The following is a 16,129-nucleotide window of genomic DNA, read 5'->3' as shown; positions in this document are numbered from 1 at the left end:
CATTCAAAACAGCTTATAAACAAACAAAACAGCTTAGTGGTAGAGCAGAAGCTGACATGTAAACAGTTCAGTCCTTAAGATCTCCAGTAACAAAAGAGCTTTGGCAGCAGAACTAGATAGAAGCCTTCCAGAGGACCTGAAAAGTCTCTGCCAGTCTAAAGAGTGGACTAAGGAGGCAATGATCTGATTTAGTATAAGGCAGCTTCATACTGTCAGGTACAGTTACAGAGTTCAATTTGCTTTGGATGAGAAAGTGCTGAAGATTTGTGGAGTCCTTGTAGTTCTTGTTTTGTTTAGAAATTACACACACACACACACACACACACACACACACACACACACACACAGGTGTGCACCACTTAACAATGTTCTCTGATCCCTGTTGCTACATGTAGGTTGTTAAGTGAACATTCAGCCCAATCTAGTGCCTTTGTTGTGTAAACAGACACTCCCTGCCAGACTCTCTGTCCCTGGCTGGACAGGCTACTGGAGGTAGATTGCCTCTTCTTTGCATTAACAGCCTCTTTGTTATGTAAACAGACACTCTGCTGCAGGCTATAGGAGACTGACTGCCTCATTAAGAGCCTCTTTATTGTGCTTTGACCCCCGTTGTATATGCGGTCCATTGTTAATCGGAAGGTTGTTAAACAGTATATTACATACACACTATATATATATTATATATACACTATATATGTGTTCGTGTGCACACACGCTATTCTGCATATCTATAAAATAAGCGGGCGCAATTAGATACTTCTACAATAGTTAGCAAATTCTCTAACCTTATATCAGATTTGCATCCCAAAGAACTTTACTGTCAGTGAATTCACAGTTCCAACCCTCTCTGTATCTCAGTTCAACCTGTACACTGGCCACAAACTATTTTTCTGTCCCCTCCAATTAACTGGATGGTGTGACCTTCCTAAATTCTGATGCTCCAGTCCAGAGGGATTCCCAGCTATCAAGAGAATATCTCCTGTCATTAAATCCTTCTATATCTTACTAATGAAATATTAAACTGTCTCTTTAGACTATTAGCTAGTCATTGGCTTAACAAAGTCTAGTCTCCCAGACACCACATTGTGTTCTTAAGTGACTGTGGAACCTATCCTATCCAGTTGTTCAGTTCTGGTGCAACTGTGCCAATAGGGTGTGCATTGCATCCTGTGGTGGGGAGGCACTCACAGAGACCTCCTCAAGGTATGGGTACATTTGATCCCTTACCTGAGGGCTGCATTTGTCGCTGCACTGGTGCTGGAAAGTTGGAGAGGACTGCGTCCTGAGTTCATAAGTGTGTTATGAACTGTGTTCGTAAGTGAATGAAATGATTAAACCTTCTCTGCATTTTTGGGAAATCAAGATGGGAAATATTAGATATATTGCTGGAATGAATATATTCTCCCTCTTCCTTTTGGTCTTCACAGATGGGTATGGGGTTTTCAACGGTTCAGTAATTCTGATGTACATCCACATCATTACAAGGCTAATCAGCTCTCACATCTAAGAATCATTTGATTTTTTTAAAAAAGTTTTCACATGTGTTAGATTCAGTTTCTCTTGAAGAGACATTAATCAACCTCCCTGCTCCTGCCCTACAGTGGTATAATTGCATTAGCTGCGATAGGAGCTGTCAGTGTACATCAGTGATGATTTATGGTGCACACTGAAACCTCCCTCACCTTAGAAGCAACAGCACTAGCACAGAGACTGTGAGTGGGTGTGTCTTGTCTCAAGCATTTCATTAGCTAGACAGCTCTAAGAAAGTAACTAAGAATGACTGCATCGAAGCGAGAGAGGCAGAGGCCAACATCTAAATAACCATGGAAATACTTCCCATTGGTGCAAGGCACAAACTGCTTTACTTCAGAAACAGGCTATACTATGAAGCAACAGAAGCAAGAGTTTTCACCTGAGGATACCCCCCATGTCTACATAGTCATGTCTGAACTGTATTACTAATAATATTCTTGTTAATAAGAATATTTATCAACTGTATAGTTTTATTAATGTACTGTTTTATTACTGTGCTATTTCACCAGTCAGTTCGTAAGCTGTGTTGAGGACTTTTTTTTATGAAACAGGGTAAAGCAGGGTAAAACTTTACTTAATACCTTATGGTACTATTTATGCTGCAGGTAAGGGATTACATGATAGAATGCTCCTCCCCACACGCATACACCCCACCGATTCCTTGCACATTGAAAACTCAGCATCAGAAAGAAGGGTTCCAACCCAACATTTCCTCTGACACACTGCATTTTGTCACAGTGCCCACACGCATTTTATCCTGCACATTCCTCCTACACATGAAGAAGTGCAGCAGAAATGTGTACGACAGTGATTCTCAAACTGTGGGTCGGGCCCACTAGGTGGGTCGCCAGCCAATTTCAGGTGGGTCCCCATTCATTTCAATATTTTATTTTTAATATATTAGACTTGATGCTACCACAGTATGTGATTGCATTTGGGGAAATGTTACAGACCTGTACTTTTAACAAGCTACTATGTATATTCTGTTAACAATGATAGTAAATGGGACTTACTCCTGGATAGGTTTGGGTAGGATTGCAGCCTAGGATTGTTAAAATGTGCTTGCTTGATGATGTCACTTCCTGTCATGACATCACTTCCGGTGGGTCCTGACAGATTCTCATTCTAAAAAGTGGGTCCCAGTGCTAAATGTGTGAGAACCACTGGTGCATGAGAATGACGGAGCATTCCACCATGTAAGCCAGTGGTTCCTAAACTGTAAGCTGTGGCTCCCCACAGAGCTATGGAATCCTCACAAAAAACCTGCCACCCTATACGATGTATAGAATTGTAGCCCTAATGGGGAGCCAGCAGGTCAAGGGAGCTGTCACTGGAAAACGTTTGGGAACCACCGCTTAAGCCCTTAGCTGCAGCCCAAAGAGGGCCTCCACCTCAGTGGGAATCAAGCCAAAGAGCGGCTACAGCAGAGCAGAGGCAATCTTTTTTCATTGTTTACAAAGATTTCCAAACTCAGGGAATTCTCAAGATGTGCCATGGTGTGATTTCCCAAACTGGAAAGCAAAAAATAGATGTTGTTAGATGTCAACCATGACATACTCCATAGATTTGAGGTTTCATGTTAGGCAGGTTCTATAATACTGTATGCAGGGGTAGCGGAACCCAGAACACAGCCCTGGATATATTGGGAACTGCTGGCCAAAGACATACTGATGAATTTGTCCACACAGCAAACAAATTTTATAACAAGCAGCAGCTTCCCATAAAATGTGGTGGGAATTGTAGCTGGCTGAGGATTCTGACAGGAATTCCTAGCACGCACCCCCCCCCCCCCACACACACACTAAGAATGTAAAAAGAGGCCTGCTGGATCAGGCCAAAGGCCCTAACCTAGTCCAGCTTCCTGTATCTCACAGTGGCCCACCAGATGCCTCGGAGCACACAAGACTACAAGATAACTGCATCCTGGTAACCCCCCCTTGCATCTGGAATTCTTCCCAGAAGATTATTGTGAAACCAGAGACTGTGGGGTAGATATGTCCAAAGTTTCCCCTCGAAACTACCACAGGGAAGCCTGTGACTCAGACATAGGTGTGGAATGCTGTATAATTAGGTGCAACAGTCTTTGCCTATGCAAGCAGTGTGGAGCTGAAGTCTCAGGGATGATTACTGTGTTCATTTTTCACATGCTAGAATTCTAGCATAGAACATGATAGTTCGCCTCTCTTTTCTCGGCAATATTCCATAATGTTTATATGGGGATAATTTCACCCAACTCCATGTAAAAGTGTGATGGTGCAGTCAACTCTCAGGCCCTATAATGGAAAAGAAAGGAAGTTAGGCGCTATTTGTGTGGGCTGCCTTTGAAGACTTTCTGGAATTTGTGCAAAATGTGGCTGCCCACATGGTTGTAGGAGCTTGTCAGTTCAACTCAGTTGGGCCGCTGTGCTGTTGGCTACACTGGCTGCCGGTTCATTTCTGCCAGTGATTTTAAATTCTGGTTCTCACTCTTAAAGCCCTTTATGGTTCAGGAACAGGGTACTTAAGGGACCACCATCTTCCATATATGCCAACTCATCTTTTGAGGTAGTAACCATGCCACCGTTGAAGGAAGTGAGGGGTATGGCAGCAAGGGCCTTCTCAGTGGTGGCACCCCAATTGTAGAACTCCCTTCCCCTAGAAATCAGAACAGCTCCCTCTGTGGAAACCCTTTGGTGGAGTTTAAAACCTTTTTATTTAGGGTGGCATTTGACAGCTGACATAATGAGCTGGTATTTTTAACCAACACCGTTTTAATTGTTTTTATGTGACCTTTGGGACTTGTTCTGTATTTTATAGTTTTTAAAATTGTTTTAAATGTTTTAGTATTGTTTTAATGTTGTAAGCCGCCTTGGTTGCCCTCACCAGGAGAAAGGCAGGATATAAGCCCTTTAAACAAACAAACAAGGCAGTAGAGAGAAGATTTTATGTGAGTTGCAGGGGTGGGAGGGGGGAGAGATTGGATATTTGAGTTTGCTGTTCAGACTTTAGCCGGCATGTAAGTGGATAATGCAAACCAAAATGAAAAGGAAGAAATGAAAAATACATAATTTGGAACTATATATAGTGCTCCTTTGAGCTTTCTAAAAACAACAATAAAGTAATGGGAAAAACAAATAACCGGACTGCAGATGAATTATCAGCACTATTCTCTAGCTTTACATGGACAGACATTTCTTGAATGAGATATGTTTGCATCTTACCCCAGCCTATTAAGATAAAACCCCACAGGTACTTGGTATCCGAAAAGAAAGCCACAAATATTAAGCTGTGCAGATAGAGGCCTTCCACCAGGATCCAGAAGTAGTTGGTTGCCAAGAAGTAAATAAACATCACCACAGTAATCTTGCACCCCACCTGTCAATCAAGCCAAAACAAGGCAACCCATTTGTGGAGGTTAGGGAAATGATTAAATATAATAGTAATATTATTTGCAGATCAGGTCCTTTCATCCTCATGGACTTTATTTATTAGACAAAACCAGGCATCAAAGTTTTAATTAGATCATGCTTGTTAATGATCTTTTTTTTTTTTTTACCTTTCACATTAATTTGATACTGATGCATAATGCTTGTAAAAACAGCAGCAGTTAAACAGACACTGGTACAAAAGAGCTTCCAGTACAATTATTGCGAACTGCTTAAATGCAGTCTTCAACCAGCTCCACATTTTATGCAGCAACTGTTGATGCAATTCTATGTATGTTTACTCAGAAGTAAATTCCACTGCATTCAATGGGCCCTACTCCCAGGTAAGAGAGAATAGGGTTGCAGCCAGTGTCACACTGGAATTTCCTGCAGTAACACATAAGGCATGAATTACAGGTGTATTACCTTAAACATCCAAATACACATGCCAGGGAACTGCAGCTCAGTCAAGACCCTTAGATATCCACTTAAGGAACTGCATCTTTTGTTCCTTGATGTTTCTTGAAACAAAACATGCAGTGTACCAGAAGCAAACATGATTACTCTCACAAAGGACTGTACACTAGAGAAGTTACACATGACTTAAGCACTGCTGAAGTCAACTAGACAACTTAAAGCCCAAACCTATGCATGTCTACCCAGAAGTAAGTTCCATTATATAGTCAGCAGCCTTAGTCATGCCTAACTTTCTTAACATACAACCCACTGTTTGGGGCCACTTTTTGTGAACACTTATATTCCTGTGTCTTGCATAAGATAGAAACTGCTGTTCTTTGTAAAAAGGGTTGACATTATCTCTGAAACGGGGGGAAAAAACAAGGAAGAACACAGCCTCACACAGAAGTTCCCTAGGACTGAGGTTCTCAAACTGGGGCGTTGTAATGCCCCAGCCTGAGAGCTTCTGGCCCCTTAAGGGGTGGGTAAAGGAGGAAGGCAGCAATGAAATCCCTAGGATTGTGCTGCTGCTGGGGACACGGGGCTTTTAAAAATCTTACCTGTGTCCCTACTTGCCTCCTTGTGCTGCAGGCAGCCCCACAGCTCGTAAAAAAAAAAAAAAAAAAACAAGATCACAACCCACTTCTGGTTTCGTGATCACAAACCAAAAGTGAGTCATGATGGCTTTTTTTACTTTTAAAAAGCCACAGGGAGCTCTGTGGGGCTCTCCACACCCCAGGAGCTGGCAGGGTCACAGGTAAGGTTGTAAAAAGCCCGTGTCCCTGGCAGCAGCGTGATCCTGAGAATCGCATTGCTGCCACTCCCCACCTCCGCAAACACTTAGAGTGGTTCTTGAACTCTGGGAGAGTTTGAGAACCGGTGCCTTAGGAGATTGCATATAGGCTCTCAGGTGCAGCTTCCATCTTAAGTTATGAATCCCTGACAATGAAGCAGTACTGAAGCAGTACTGAAGCTATCCAATGTCTAGCCAGCACCTGCCAGGTCTTTCGTCTGATGTGAGAATGTTCATGGTGCTCCTTATAAGGGTCTCCATGCATTCAAGATGTCATTATATATGGCAGCGGTTCCCAGACTGATCTGGGGCACCCTGGGGAGCCACGGAAGCCAGCCAGAGGAGCCATGGAATCTTCATGAAAAATCTGCAACCCTATACAATGTATTTGTAGGATTGCAGCTCTAATGAGGAGCCACGGCCAATGGCACAGTAGGTCAAAGGAGCCACCAATCAAAAAAGTTTGGGAACCACTATGGGGATGGTTCATAAATGGGGATGTTTTAGGGAGCAATCTGAATGCTCTCTTTGGCCTGATGATTCTCTCACTCACACATACAAAATCATCAGCACTACTGTTGCAACTAGACAATCTTTATATCATGTTGGCATCCTTCAGTCTTGGAAGACTATGGTGTCGCGCTCTGACTAGTGGTTCTGGAACAGAGTGTCCTCTCCAGTGTGCAAAGCCTGGGTAAAGTAGATATGGAGGATAGACTGTTACCCATGCAGCAAATCCCCCCCTCTACATCGCTGAAATGGTCCAATGGAAAGGCAGAAGCCAATACAGTTGGTTCCAGTGGCGTCGCAGGAGTTGCCAGAACATGACTGTGTTCAGCCATGAACTGCCTCAGGGACTCCGGCTCCGGATTTTGCCTCGAGGTTGACTCCTGAAGCCTTTTTCCATAACTGGATGTAGCCACAAGGCAGTGGAGGTTTGGGATCAGAGTTTTCCTTCTCTCCGATGAGCTGCCTTCCCAGGCTGACGAGTGGCTGTTTAGTCGCCACTTACAACAAGTACAGCCAAACTGAGGGCCTATTCTTATCCCCAGCCCCCAGGGGTAACTATCTTTATATACAGATCTTTATACAATCTTTATATATGGTTTTACATACAAAAATTGGGATTTCTGCAGCAGAGCAGCAATGAGGACGATGGCAGAAACAAAGGCTGGGGTAACGAGAGCATTCTAGTTGCTCCTGAGATTCCCTTTGCATGCAGGCCCATATTGAAGATCCTCTCTAGGGAATGGCCTGAGTATTTGAACAGGAGTATCTCCTCTCTACAATTCCATCATCTATCTGCTGCTACATGCTCTGGTAGCCCGCAATCCCAGATCATAATCAGTCAAATGGAACTCCCCCACAACCTGTCATCTGAATTCCAGCAGCAATCCTACATCAAGTATACCAATTATCAGAAACAAAGCAGCCTGCTCAATATTTAAAACTGACTTACTAGACTGAAAATTATATAATTAATTCTAGGGTGTTTTCATAGTTTTGCTGGTGCTGAATTGACCAAGATAGGGACAACATTGTCATCAAATTTGTCCAAATATAGTATGACAGCATCTGAGATGGACATTTTATAGAATTTTCTGAGTGTGTATATCGACTGATTCCTACAAAATTATTCTGAGTCAACTGAAATGCTGCACTATCCCCTGAGTCCATCACTGAACTTTGTTCAACCAAGAATGAGAATAGGTAGTCACTAGATTTGCAAGTGGGGAGGATTCTGAGTATATTTATGTCTTTTGGACAGAAATAAGAAAAATTATATTGTGAGTTGAGCAATGATTTTATGTACTAAATAGTACAGAACAGATAAAATGCCAGAAGTGAGAAAACAGGTGAGTAGACTACATGAAAATGCTATTTTAGCAAAGTTAACAGGGTACATTAAAATAAAAAAAATCAATCATATAGCAATTGCTTTTTCTGAAGTGGGGGTTATTAATTTTCTACTGGAAAAGTAGATTCCATGTTGATGTAAATTCTGTACAATATATTAAAATTCTGTAATACAAATGTATGTGATGAAATAAATTTATTTCAGGTTTAAAAAAAAAAAATCATGGCTTCCTGACTTTATTCATGTTATCTTACCAGCTGGGTCACTTGGCCCCAGTTGTGTGAAAATACTGCCCCATTACTGCCTGCGTGAAAGAATATTTAGCAGTCATCCCACCAATATTGGATGGAGAAGCAAGAGTGAAAGGAGGAGAGTAATACTTACAAACCGGGACTTGTTCGTGACTGGAGCCACTATAATATTCCGCAGATCTGCCATCAGCATAGAGTCAAGCTCTTTGACTCCAATGTGGCTATGAACTACTTTGTCCTTGATAAAGATGCTTGTTGCTCTAAGCATGAAAGAGACAAACAGATGCAGATGTATGTAATTCCGGGTGCAGTGGAGCCTCCTGTGGGGGAAGGGGAAATCTATTAAAATATGCATAAGAATATACAAAGAGACCAACTGCATCAGGAATCCAGTTTCCAACAGTGGCCTGCCAGATGCTTTCAAGAAGTTTACAAGCATAACAGAAAGGCAATACTCCTTCCCTATTGTTTGTCCCAGCATCAATATTGTGGTATACTATCTCTGAACATGGAAGTTCCATTTGTCTATCATGACTAACCATCACAGATAGACCTATCCCCCTAGTTCTCTACCATTTAAAAAAATATCAACGCTAGAGACTATATCTTTTGGCTCTGAAACTAATGCGTTAATCCCATACAAACAGACGGAAGCAAAAGAGAGGGAGAACCATCAGCAATATGATCACGACACATTACTATGTCTGTTTATAGAAACAGGAAAACATATACTGTACCTACATGATAACTGAATTAAAATAACCACATTGCCACATTCAAATTAAAAATAGCTGCCTCCTGAAGAGCAATGATGTTTTCTACATCTCAAAATCCATTTGAGACCCAAAGCACGTCTTTAGCATCACTTATGAACGTGCCTCTGTGAAAAGGGTAATAGCTTGGTGTTTGGTTTGTACATGCATTGCATGTATAAGGTTCTTCCAAGTTTGGTGGTTATACCTTTTCTATCGGTACAACTGGGGGAAAACACTTTCTGCCAGACTGCAGGACTGCAACCACAATCAATTTCAATTCTGCATTGAATGGAAATAAAACACTGATGTATTTTCAAGGTGTGCAGGAGATACGCACTTACACACACAAGAGAGCATGGGCCAAACATAGCTGTTTAGGCAAGAGGGGCAAGAAGTCACAGGTCCATAGGCAAGGAAGGCCATTCTCCCCTCCTTAATTGATCTATGGAATCCAAATTTGAATGGTACTTTATTACAAATTCAAATGGAGTTTTCATGCCTCCAGAATTCAGACAAAACTGCTGGAACAGCATACTTGGTGCTTTGTGAGCTCAGCTACCCCCTAAAATATTCTTGAGTTTAGGAAAACAACTTTTAATCAATCTAAAGAAAATGAGGACACTTCCAAAGGCCCTTCACCAGCCCCAGGGATCCTCAACTAGCATCAGATGAAGAACCCAGCAGGGGTCCTCAACTAGCACTGGATATAAGAACCCTGCATTCTGCCGTTCTTCCTGTATTCTGCCTTGCTGTTTGAGGAGCACTAACCTGCTGGTGCTGCACTGTCACTCCCCTTCCAGCTACCATCCAAGTACCAGCTGGCATCCAGGACTGGTAACATCTCACAACCCTCCCTCTTTTTAGGATCTCTCTCTCTGTATCTTCCCATGTGTAACCAAAGCTGCTGAGCCAGCGTGGGCAGGTCAGTTAACCTTGTGGGCTGTTTCTGTCTATGCTCCTCCCCTCCAAGAAAGGCAGCTTGGCTACCTTCACATATAGGCTTGCATCGTAGCCCTGTTTCTGTCTTTGTGAGCCTTCTTTGCCCAGGGAGACTTGCCTGGTTGGCACCCTTGCACCCAGGGCCTCTGAGAGGAATTTTATCAGGGGGTTCAAAGTTTCTTTTGGGCCCCTTTGCAAAGGGGGAGTGGTGAAACAGGGTGGTGACGGGCAGAATAGGAGCAGGGAGGGGCAAAGCAGGGTGAGGGGAGGGTAGAGACAGCTGGAAAAGTCTTTAGAGCCCAGGTCTACCCACCCATATGGCATCAGTAGTGTCTCCAGCAACCCCAGTCATGGTAGTGTCCCCAACATCCTGTACGGGCAACAAGCCTGAGTAGATAGGAAAATTTCAGATCCCAGGAAATTTTCTGGGTGCCCTCCTTTGGTTCCTGGGCCCCCCTTTTGACTCTCGGCCCAGGTACAAATTACCCCCTTTACCCCCCTCTCCTAGGCCCTGCTTGCACCCTCTGCAACATAATGTTCTCAAGCCTTGTAGGAACAGGGATAGTTAACCTTGGTTGGAGATGCAGCCTCACCAAAGAACCTCCAACTCCCCGCTATTTTTCTGGTCTCTCTCTCATGTGAGTCACACCGACTGCATGCCTAGTGCTTAGGGAGTGGGTGAATTTCCTTCACCCACCCACCCTAGTGCTTAGGGAATGGGTGAGAGTCCATTTCCTATTTTTGTACTGTTTTAGTGGAGACCCGCAGTCAACCTCAGGTCTTCTTCCCTAAACAGACGCCTCAGTTTGTATCTCCCTGTAGAGGCCTGGGAGACTGGTCAAGAGTGCTGATTCAGTCAGACAAGCTGAACAGCCTGTCTGCAGGCTCACCCACTTGCTTGTAGCCCTAGTTCAGGTAACAGAACTGCTACCTTTCCCCGGCCTGAACCTGAGGAAAGCTCCCCACTAGTCTCTCCATTTTTCTCTCTCCTTCCCTGCACACCAAAACCTTCACTTTCCCTCCCACTATCCAACTCAGAAGCTCATCTAATATTCCCTATTATCCTTCACTCCACCCCTTCTCCTTCTAAGGAGTTCCTGCCTCCTCATTTCTCCTCCTTCTAACCACTTTCCCCAGGACGCCATGGGGAAACCATACTTTCGGTTTCCCACATAAGGCTCTGTTGTGATCCACTGAGTGGGGAGGGGCGGCTTTGTGTGCAGGGGCAGCATCTAGCAGGGGGGGGTGCCATCACAGATGTTTGCCCTAGGCAGAGGGAGGGGGAAGTTTGCCACTGTCCTAGGGAGGCAATTTTGAGCCGAAAAACGAGTGCAAAAAGGATGGATAGGTCCATTCTTACTGCTGCTCCCCTGCTCAAAATATTGGCAGCCCAAGACTGCTTTTCATTTTAAAAAATGTTGCTGGGGTTTTACTGCAAATAACTGCACATAATCTTCTGTTTACCTCTTTGTTATAACCCTTGAAAGGAATAATATCTTGGAGCCATGTACTGAATGCACGCAATTACCCAAAACATGCCCATATCTCTTCTGAGTTGATATTGACAGTTGGGTAAGCTGCAGCATTATCACAAATGCCTCATTGCAGAGTGCTTCGTAAAGGCTCCTGTTTATTTTACAACTGAAACTGATATGTGGCTGTCACCTTTCAGGATGCTTATATTGGTCTTCCACTAACTCAAATAATCTGGTCTCACCAACCTCGTCATTGTTTTGATGAATAGCTGGAAATAACAAGCAATTTGAAGTGCTTTTTCTGGTGCTGTGTTACTGGAAGTGCATTTTAAGATGCAATAAAAAATAATTGTGTGCAGGGATCCTGTGTAGCAATGAATTGGCACGGCTGTGCGTAATTCAGCAAGGAGAAGAAGATGGAGGTGAGGACGAAAGGTACAAAAATGATTTATTTTAGTGTCCCAAACCAAAAGGGGATTCAAAGTGGGTCCTAGATAAACTCACTCTTACCTTACTCTAGACAGAGAAATTCTTTGGTTTGCAACCACCTTGGAAGCCTCAGGAAGGCTTCCCGCACAGTCCTAGCATCAAGGCCTAAGAGATGGGTGTAAAGGGGGTAATTTGTACCCAGATCCAGGGTCAAATGGGGGGCCCAGGAGCCAAGGGGGGGCAGAAATTTCCTGGGATCTGACATTTTCCTATCTACTCAGACTCGTCCTTACAGAATGCTGGGGACACTACCATGACTGTGGATGCTAGAGACACTACTGATGTCACATAGGTAGGTAGAACTGGGCTCCAAAGACTTTTCCAGCTGTCTCTACCCTCCCTCACCCTGCTTCTATTTGCCATTTGGAAGAAAGGGCTGCTGTGACAGGGTCACAAGAAAAGGTTTTTGAATGACAGACATCATTTCACTTAGGAGAGGCTAAAAGATCAACTTAGAACTATCAGCTTCTGAAGATGTAAAAAAAATTACTCACCTGAAATAGCCAATAATGAAAATAGCCACTGCCAGAGAACTGAAGGAGACGGAGTAGCCAATCGTGTACATAATACAGAGGCGTTCAAAAAACTCCCTCTGGAGGAAACAACAGAAACACTTTCACAATTTTTTTTAAAATTTTCACCTGCAGATTTTATCTCGAAAATCAACACATCCTATCATATATCTTCATATCTTATAAAGAGAAGAAAGTAAGACATGTAGGCAAAAGCTGCACCTATACAACTGAGATCCAGAGCCCTTTAAAAATGCTACTGTAAGTGCCTTCGCTGAGACTAGGGCCAGCATTTTAGATCTCATGCTGTCATTAATGCTTGGGTATCGCTCTGAACACTTTGGCAAGAATGTAATTGAACTTTTTAAAAAACCCTTTTAATTATCATTTATTTTGTTTCACCAAAGCACTAGCGTGCAAATAAAGATTTGTTTATTTTTAACACAGAATTAAGGAAACAAGCAATTAAAAGGCAGGCAGCAGGGAGTGATTAATTAAAGGGACGGTTTTAATGATGGAGAAGACCACACCAGAGAGGGGAGCTTCAATGATCAAAGGCTGCATTTCTTCTAACACTTTATCGGGTGCAAGTCCCATTTAAAAGAATGCTATTTACTCTGGAGCTTGCTATAAGTAGAGGTGTTTGAAAATGGTGTTATTTACCTAACTCAGCAGTAAGCCCATTGGGTTCAGTAAGACTTAGCGTGTAATCCTATCTTAATCACCAGAAACAAACACCTCAAGTGATCTGCTGCCCAATTTTGCAATTTTTCATCTGTTGTCAGGACATGCATTGTGGGATATGAATGAACATACAGAACGGTATGAAGTGCTATGTAAAGCTACAGCAATAATGCTACTTTCTGCTTTCGGAAGAGAAATGTCTCAACAGAGCTAAAGGCATTTAATGTACAAGCAACTGCTCTCACCACAACAGCCTCACAAAAAGTAGCTTTTCTTCTTCACTCCTTCACTGGAGAAGGAGCTCATACCTTTCCTGGGCTGGTTTCAGCTTGCAGGAAGTGAAGGCATTCAGAGTAATTTGACCATGTTCGGTTTAGACTTTGCACAAAGACCCATGTCCCATTCGAATTGCAGTGTCTGAAGGCCATACCTGTGAGGAAGAATCAATGTCCCCATTAGTCTAAAATCATTTCTCCCTGTATAGTTTGTGTATAAGATAAACACAGTGTGAAAGGTGGAGGTGGTACCTTTGTGATTGAAGTCATATATATAAGGAGGGCATGGTACCGCTGATGTTTTTCCTGCTAGTCCCCTGGGCCAGCAGATTAGACCATCCCATTCCGGCAAGCAATTGCCTTCTGCAGTAAGACAAAACAGGAGGAATGAGGCTATGAAACAGAGGCTGTGAAAGAGCACAACTAATTCAATGCACAACCCCTTTTAATTTTGTTTTTTGGGGGAAAAGTCATGCTTTCAAAATCACTTTTCCCAAATTAGCCAAGGTCCTCATAATGGGAATACAAACACGGATACGGAAACCATTTGTACATAGCTGGTATACTCCATCAACCATGCCGTTCACACTGCATTGGATATTCATTTACAGGATCTATTACAATGCATGGGCTGTCTGCATTTGAATTTTTTGAAGGAAACAATATACCAGCTCATTTATGTCTCACACATTCAAAAAAAAAAAATCCTTACAACGGTCTTGTGAGGTAGATTAGGTTGAAAACAAGTAACTTGCCCAAGGCGAACAAAATTATTTCACAGATGAGAAGAAGTTGGCCTACTCCAACACACCTCAGAACATACTACAAGTGGAGCCTGTTTATCTGCGGATTTTTCAACCATGGATTTGGTTCAACGTGGGTCTCCTGAACTCGCGTTGGGCCAGATTCGACTCCACCTGAGCCCTCTGAAGAGGACTGGAGCTGCGCTCCAGGGGTTTCTCCGGGCCCCAGAATGCCTAATATGGTGAAAAAGTGCCATTTTTTTGCTTCTCCGGGGCATTCTGAAGCCTGCAGAGGCAGCGGGTGGATGAAAGAGGCTTCAGCAAGCCTGGAGCACAGCTCTGATCCCGTCTGAAGGAAGAAAGGGGCCAAAAATTGCAGATTTTATTATCCACGATTTTCAGTACCAACCAAGTGTCCTAGTATGGATCCCCCACGGATACCAAGGTCTCACCTGTATATCATACCCTCAGCCGCATAAAAGCATTCTGCAAACTTGGATTTCAAACAAATAGATCCTCCTATAGTACAACTGCAATTAATATAGCAGATTTTCTTATTCTGTGATAGCACTACGCTAGTGCCAATAACCAATCAACAACTCTGTTCAGGTGTTACCAAGTGTGGATATGGTCAGCCAATCAAGAGAGGAGAGAAAGAGCATGCTGGCATGCCCCACCTTCCATTCCAACACATTCCTGAAGCCTGCTCTTCTGGGGAGAGCAGAGGAGAGGCTTCAGGACTATATTAGGCACTTTCTCACTGCTTCCCCTCCACATTTTTTCTATAATGTCTCAAAGGGACTCAATCCACGAGCGTTCTAATTCTTAGAAGCTGTGCTGATTGGATGCGGCAGCAGCCATTTTCGGGAAGCTCAGGATTGGGCTGTTACTCTGTTTTGTAAACGACCTTGTGAATTACTTTTTGTTGAAAAGCTGTATATAAATATTCGTAATAATAATAATAATTCAACATGGAAAGGTTTAAAAAGCTGCACCTGCCAAAATTCCCTCTTTTATACAATGGTTCTAGGCCTAAGCACTCAGTCCCCCTTCGTATCTGGTAACCCTACTCCACAGGAGGGATATCAAACAGGAAAGAGGCTGATACAGTAGCAAACGTTTGCTTGTACTGATATTGTACACAAGAGGGGAGTCACTTTTAATGATGGAGATAAGAAAAAAATGCAGACAGTATACTACCCAAATGCTCAGTAGGTTTAAACCACCTCCTGGTTTTGGTCAATGCATGCACTGGATGCACTAGATCAGGGGTGCCCAAAGTTTTTAGCAGGAGGGCCACATCATGTCTCTGACACTGTGTCAGGGGCTGGGGGGGAAAAGAATTAATGTACATTTAAAATTTGAATACATTTACATAAGTTTACATAAATGTATAAATTAAAGATGAACTTATATGAACGAATGAAGGTCTTGCAATAGCTCAAGGCCTATAAAAGGGCTTGCACAAAGCAAGGCCTGCCTTTCCTTAGCTGCTGCTACTGCATCACAGACGTGAAACAGCAAGCAGTGGAAGGAGCCCTCATCCCACAGCTCATTCAAGAGGTCAAACAGTCATCCTCACGCTGACAGCAGTTGCATCAGGCCAGTGCAGGCTCCAACAAATCTCCGGAGGGCCAGAGACTCATTGGGGACTGGGGACTCCCTGAGGGCCACATTGAGAGGCTTTGAGGGCCGCAAGTGGCCCCAGGGCCGGGGTTTGGGCGCCCCTGCACTAGGTGATGGACAAACACATGGGTGTGGCACTTTTAATTTTAAGTGAATACTGACAACATTCAGCGTATTAGATGACTTGTACTAAGATTCCTGAGACGTCACACAATATTCCCTCCCATTGCATACCCTCAGTCCCCCTTTCACAAAAAAAATCTATGAGTCTGGTATCATAGTGTAGTATAAATAATATCCTAGATTTGGTCTTCCAAGTCTCTTACCTTGTGTGAT

General features: G+C 43.2%; 1 protein-coding gene and 1 long non-coding RNA gene across 2 annotated transcripts in view; one reads left to right on the top strand and one right to left on the bottom strand.

Moving 5' to 3' along the window:
- Positions 1-16,129, top strand: part of LOC136648991 (uncharacterized) — a 101,866-nt gene that overhangs the window by 39,269 nt on the left and 46,468 nt on the right. The window lies entirely within an intron of this gene.
- The window catches only part of PTH2R (parathyroid hormone 2 receptor), a 68,151-nt gene that overhangs the window by 25,430 nt on the left and 26,592 nt on the right, over positions 1-16,129 (bottom strand). Inside the window, exons 3-7 of the mRNA XM_066625268.1 lie at positions 13,677-13,787; positions 13,458-13,579; positions 12,448-12,545; positions 8,429-8,615; positions 4,734-4,887 (exon numbers count right to left, since the gene is read on the bottom strand). Coding sequence (XP_066481365.1) covers positions 4,734-4,887; positions 8,429-8,615; positions 12,448-12,545; positions 13,458-13,579; positions 13,677-13,787 — 672 coding nt within the window. The remainder of the gene's footprint in view (positions 1-4,733; positions 4,888-8,428; positions 8,616-12,447; positions 12,546-13,457; positions 13,580-13,676; positions 13,788-16,129) is intronic.

This window comes from Tiliqua scincoides, chromosome 1 (assembly GCF_035046505.1).
Source record: "Tiliqua scincoides isolate rTilSci1 chromosome 1, rTilSci1.hap2, whole genome shotgun sequence".
NCBI lineage: Eukaryota > Metazoa > Chordata > Lepidosauria > Squamata > Scincidae > Tiliqua > Tiliqua scincoides.
This window is presented reverse-complemented; position numbering and strand designations above follow the sequence as displayed.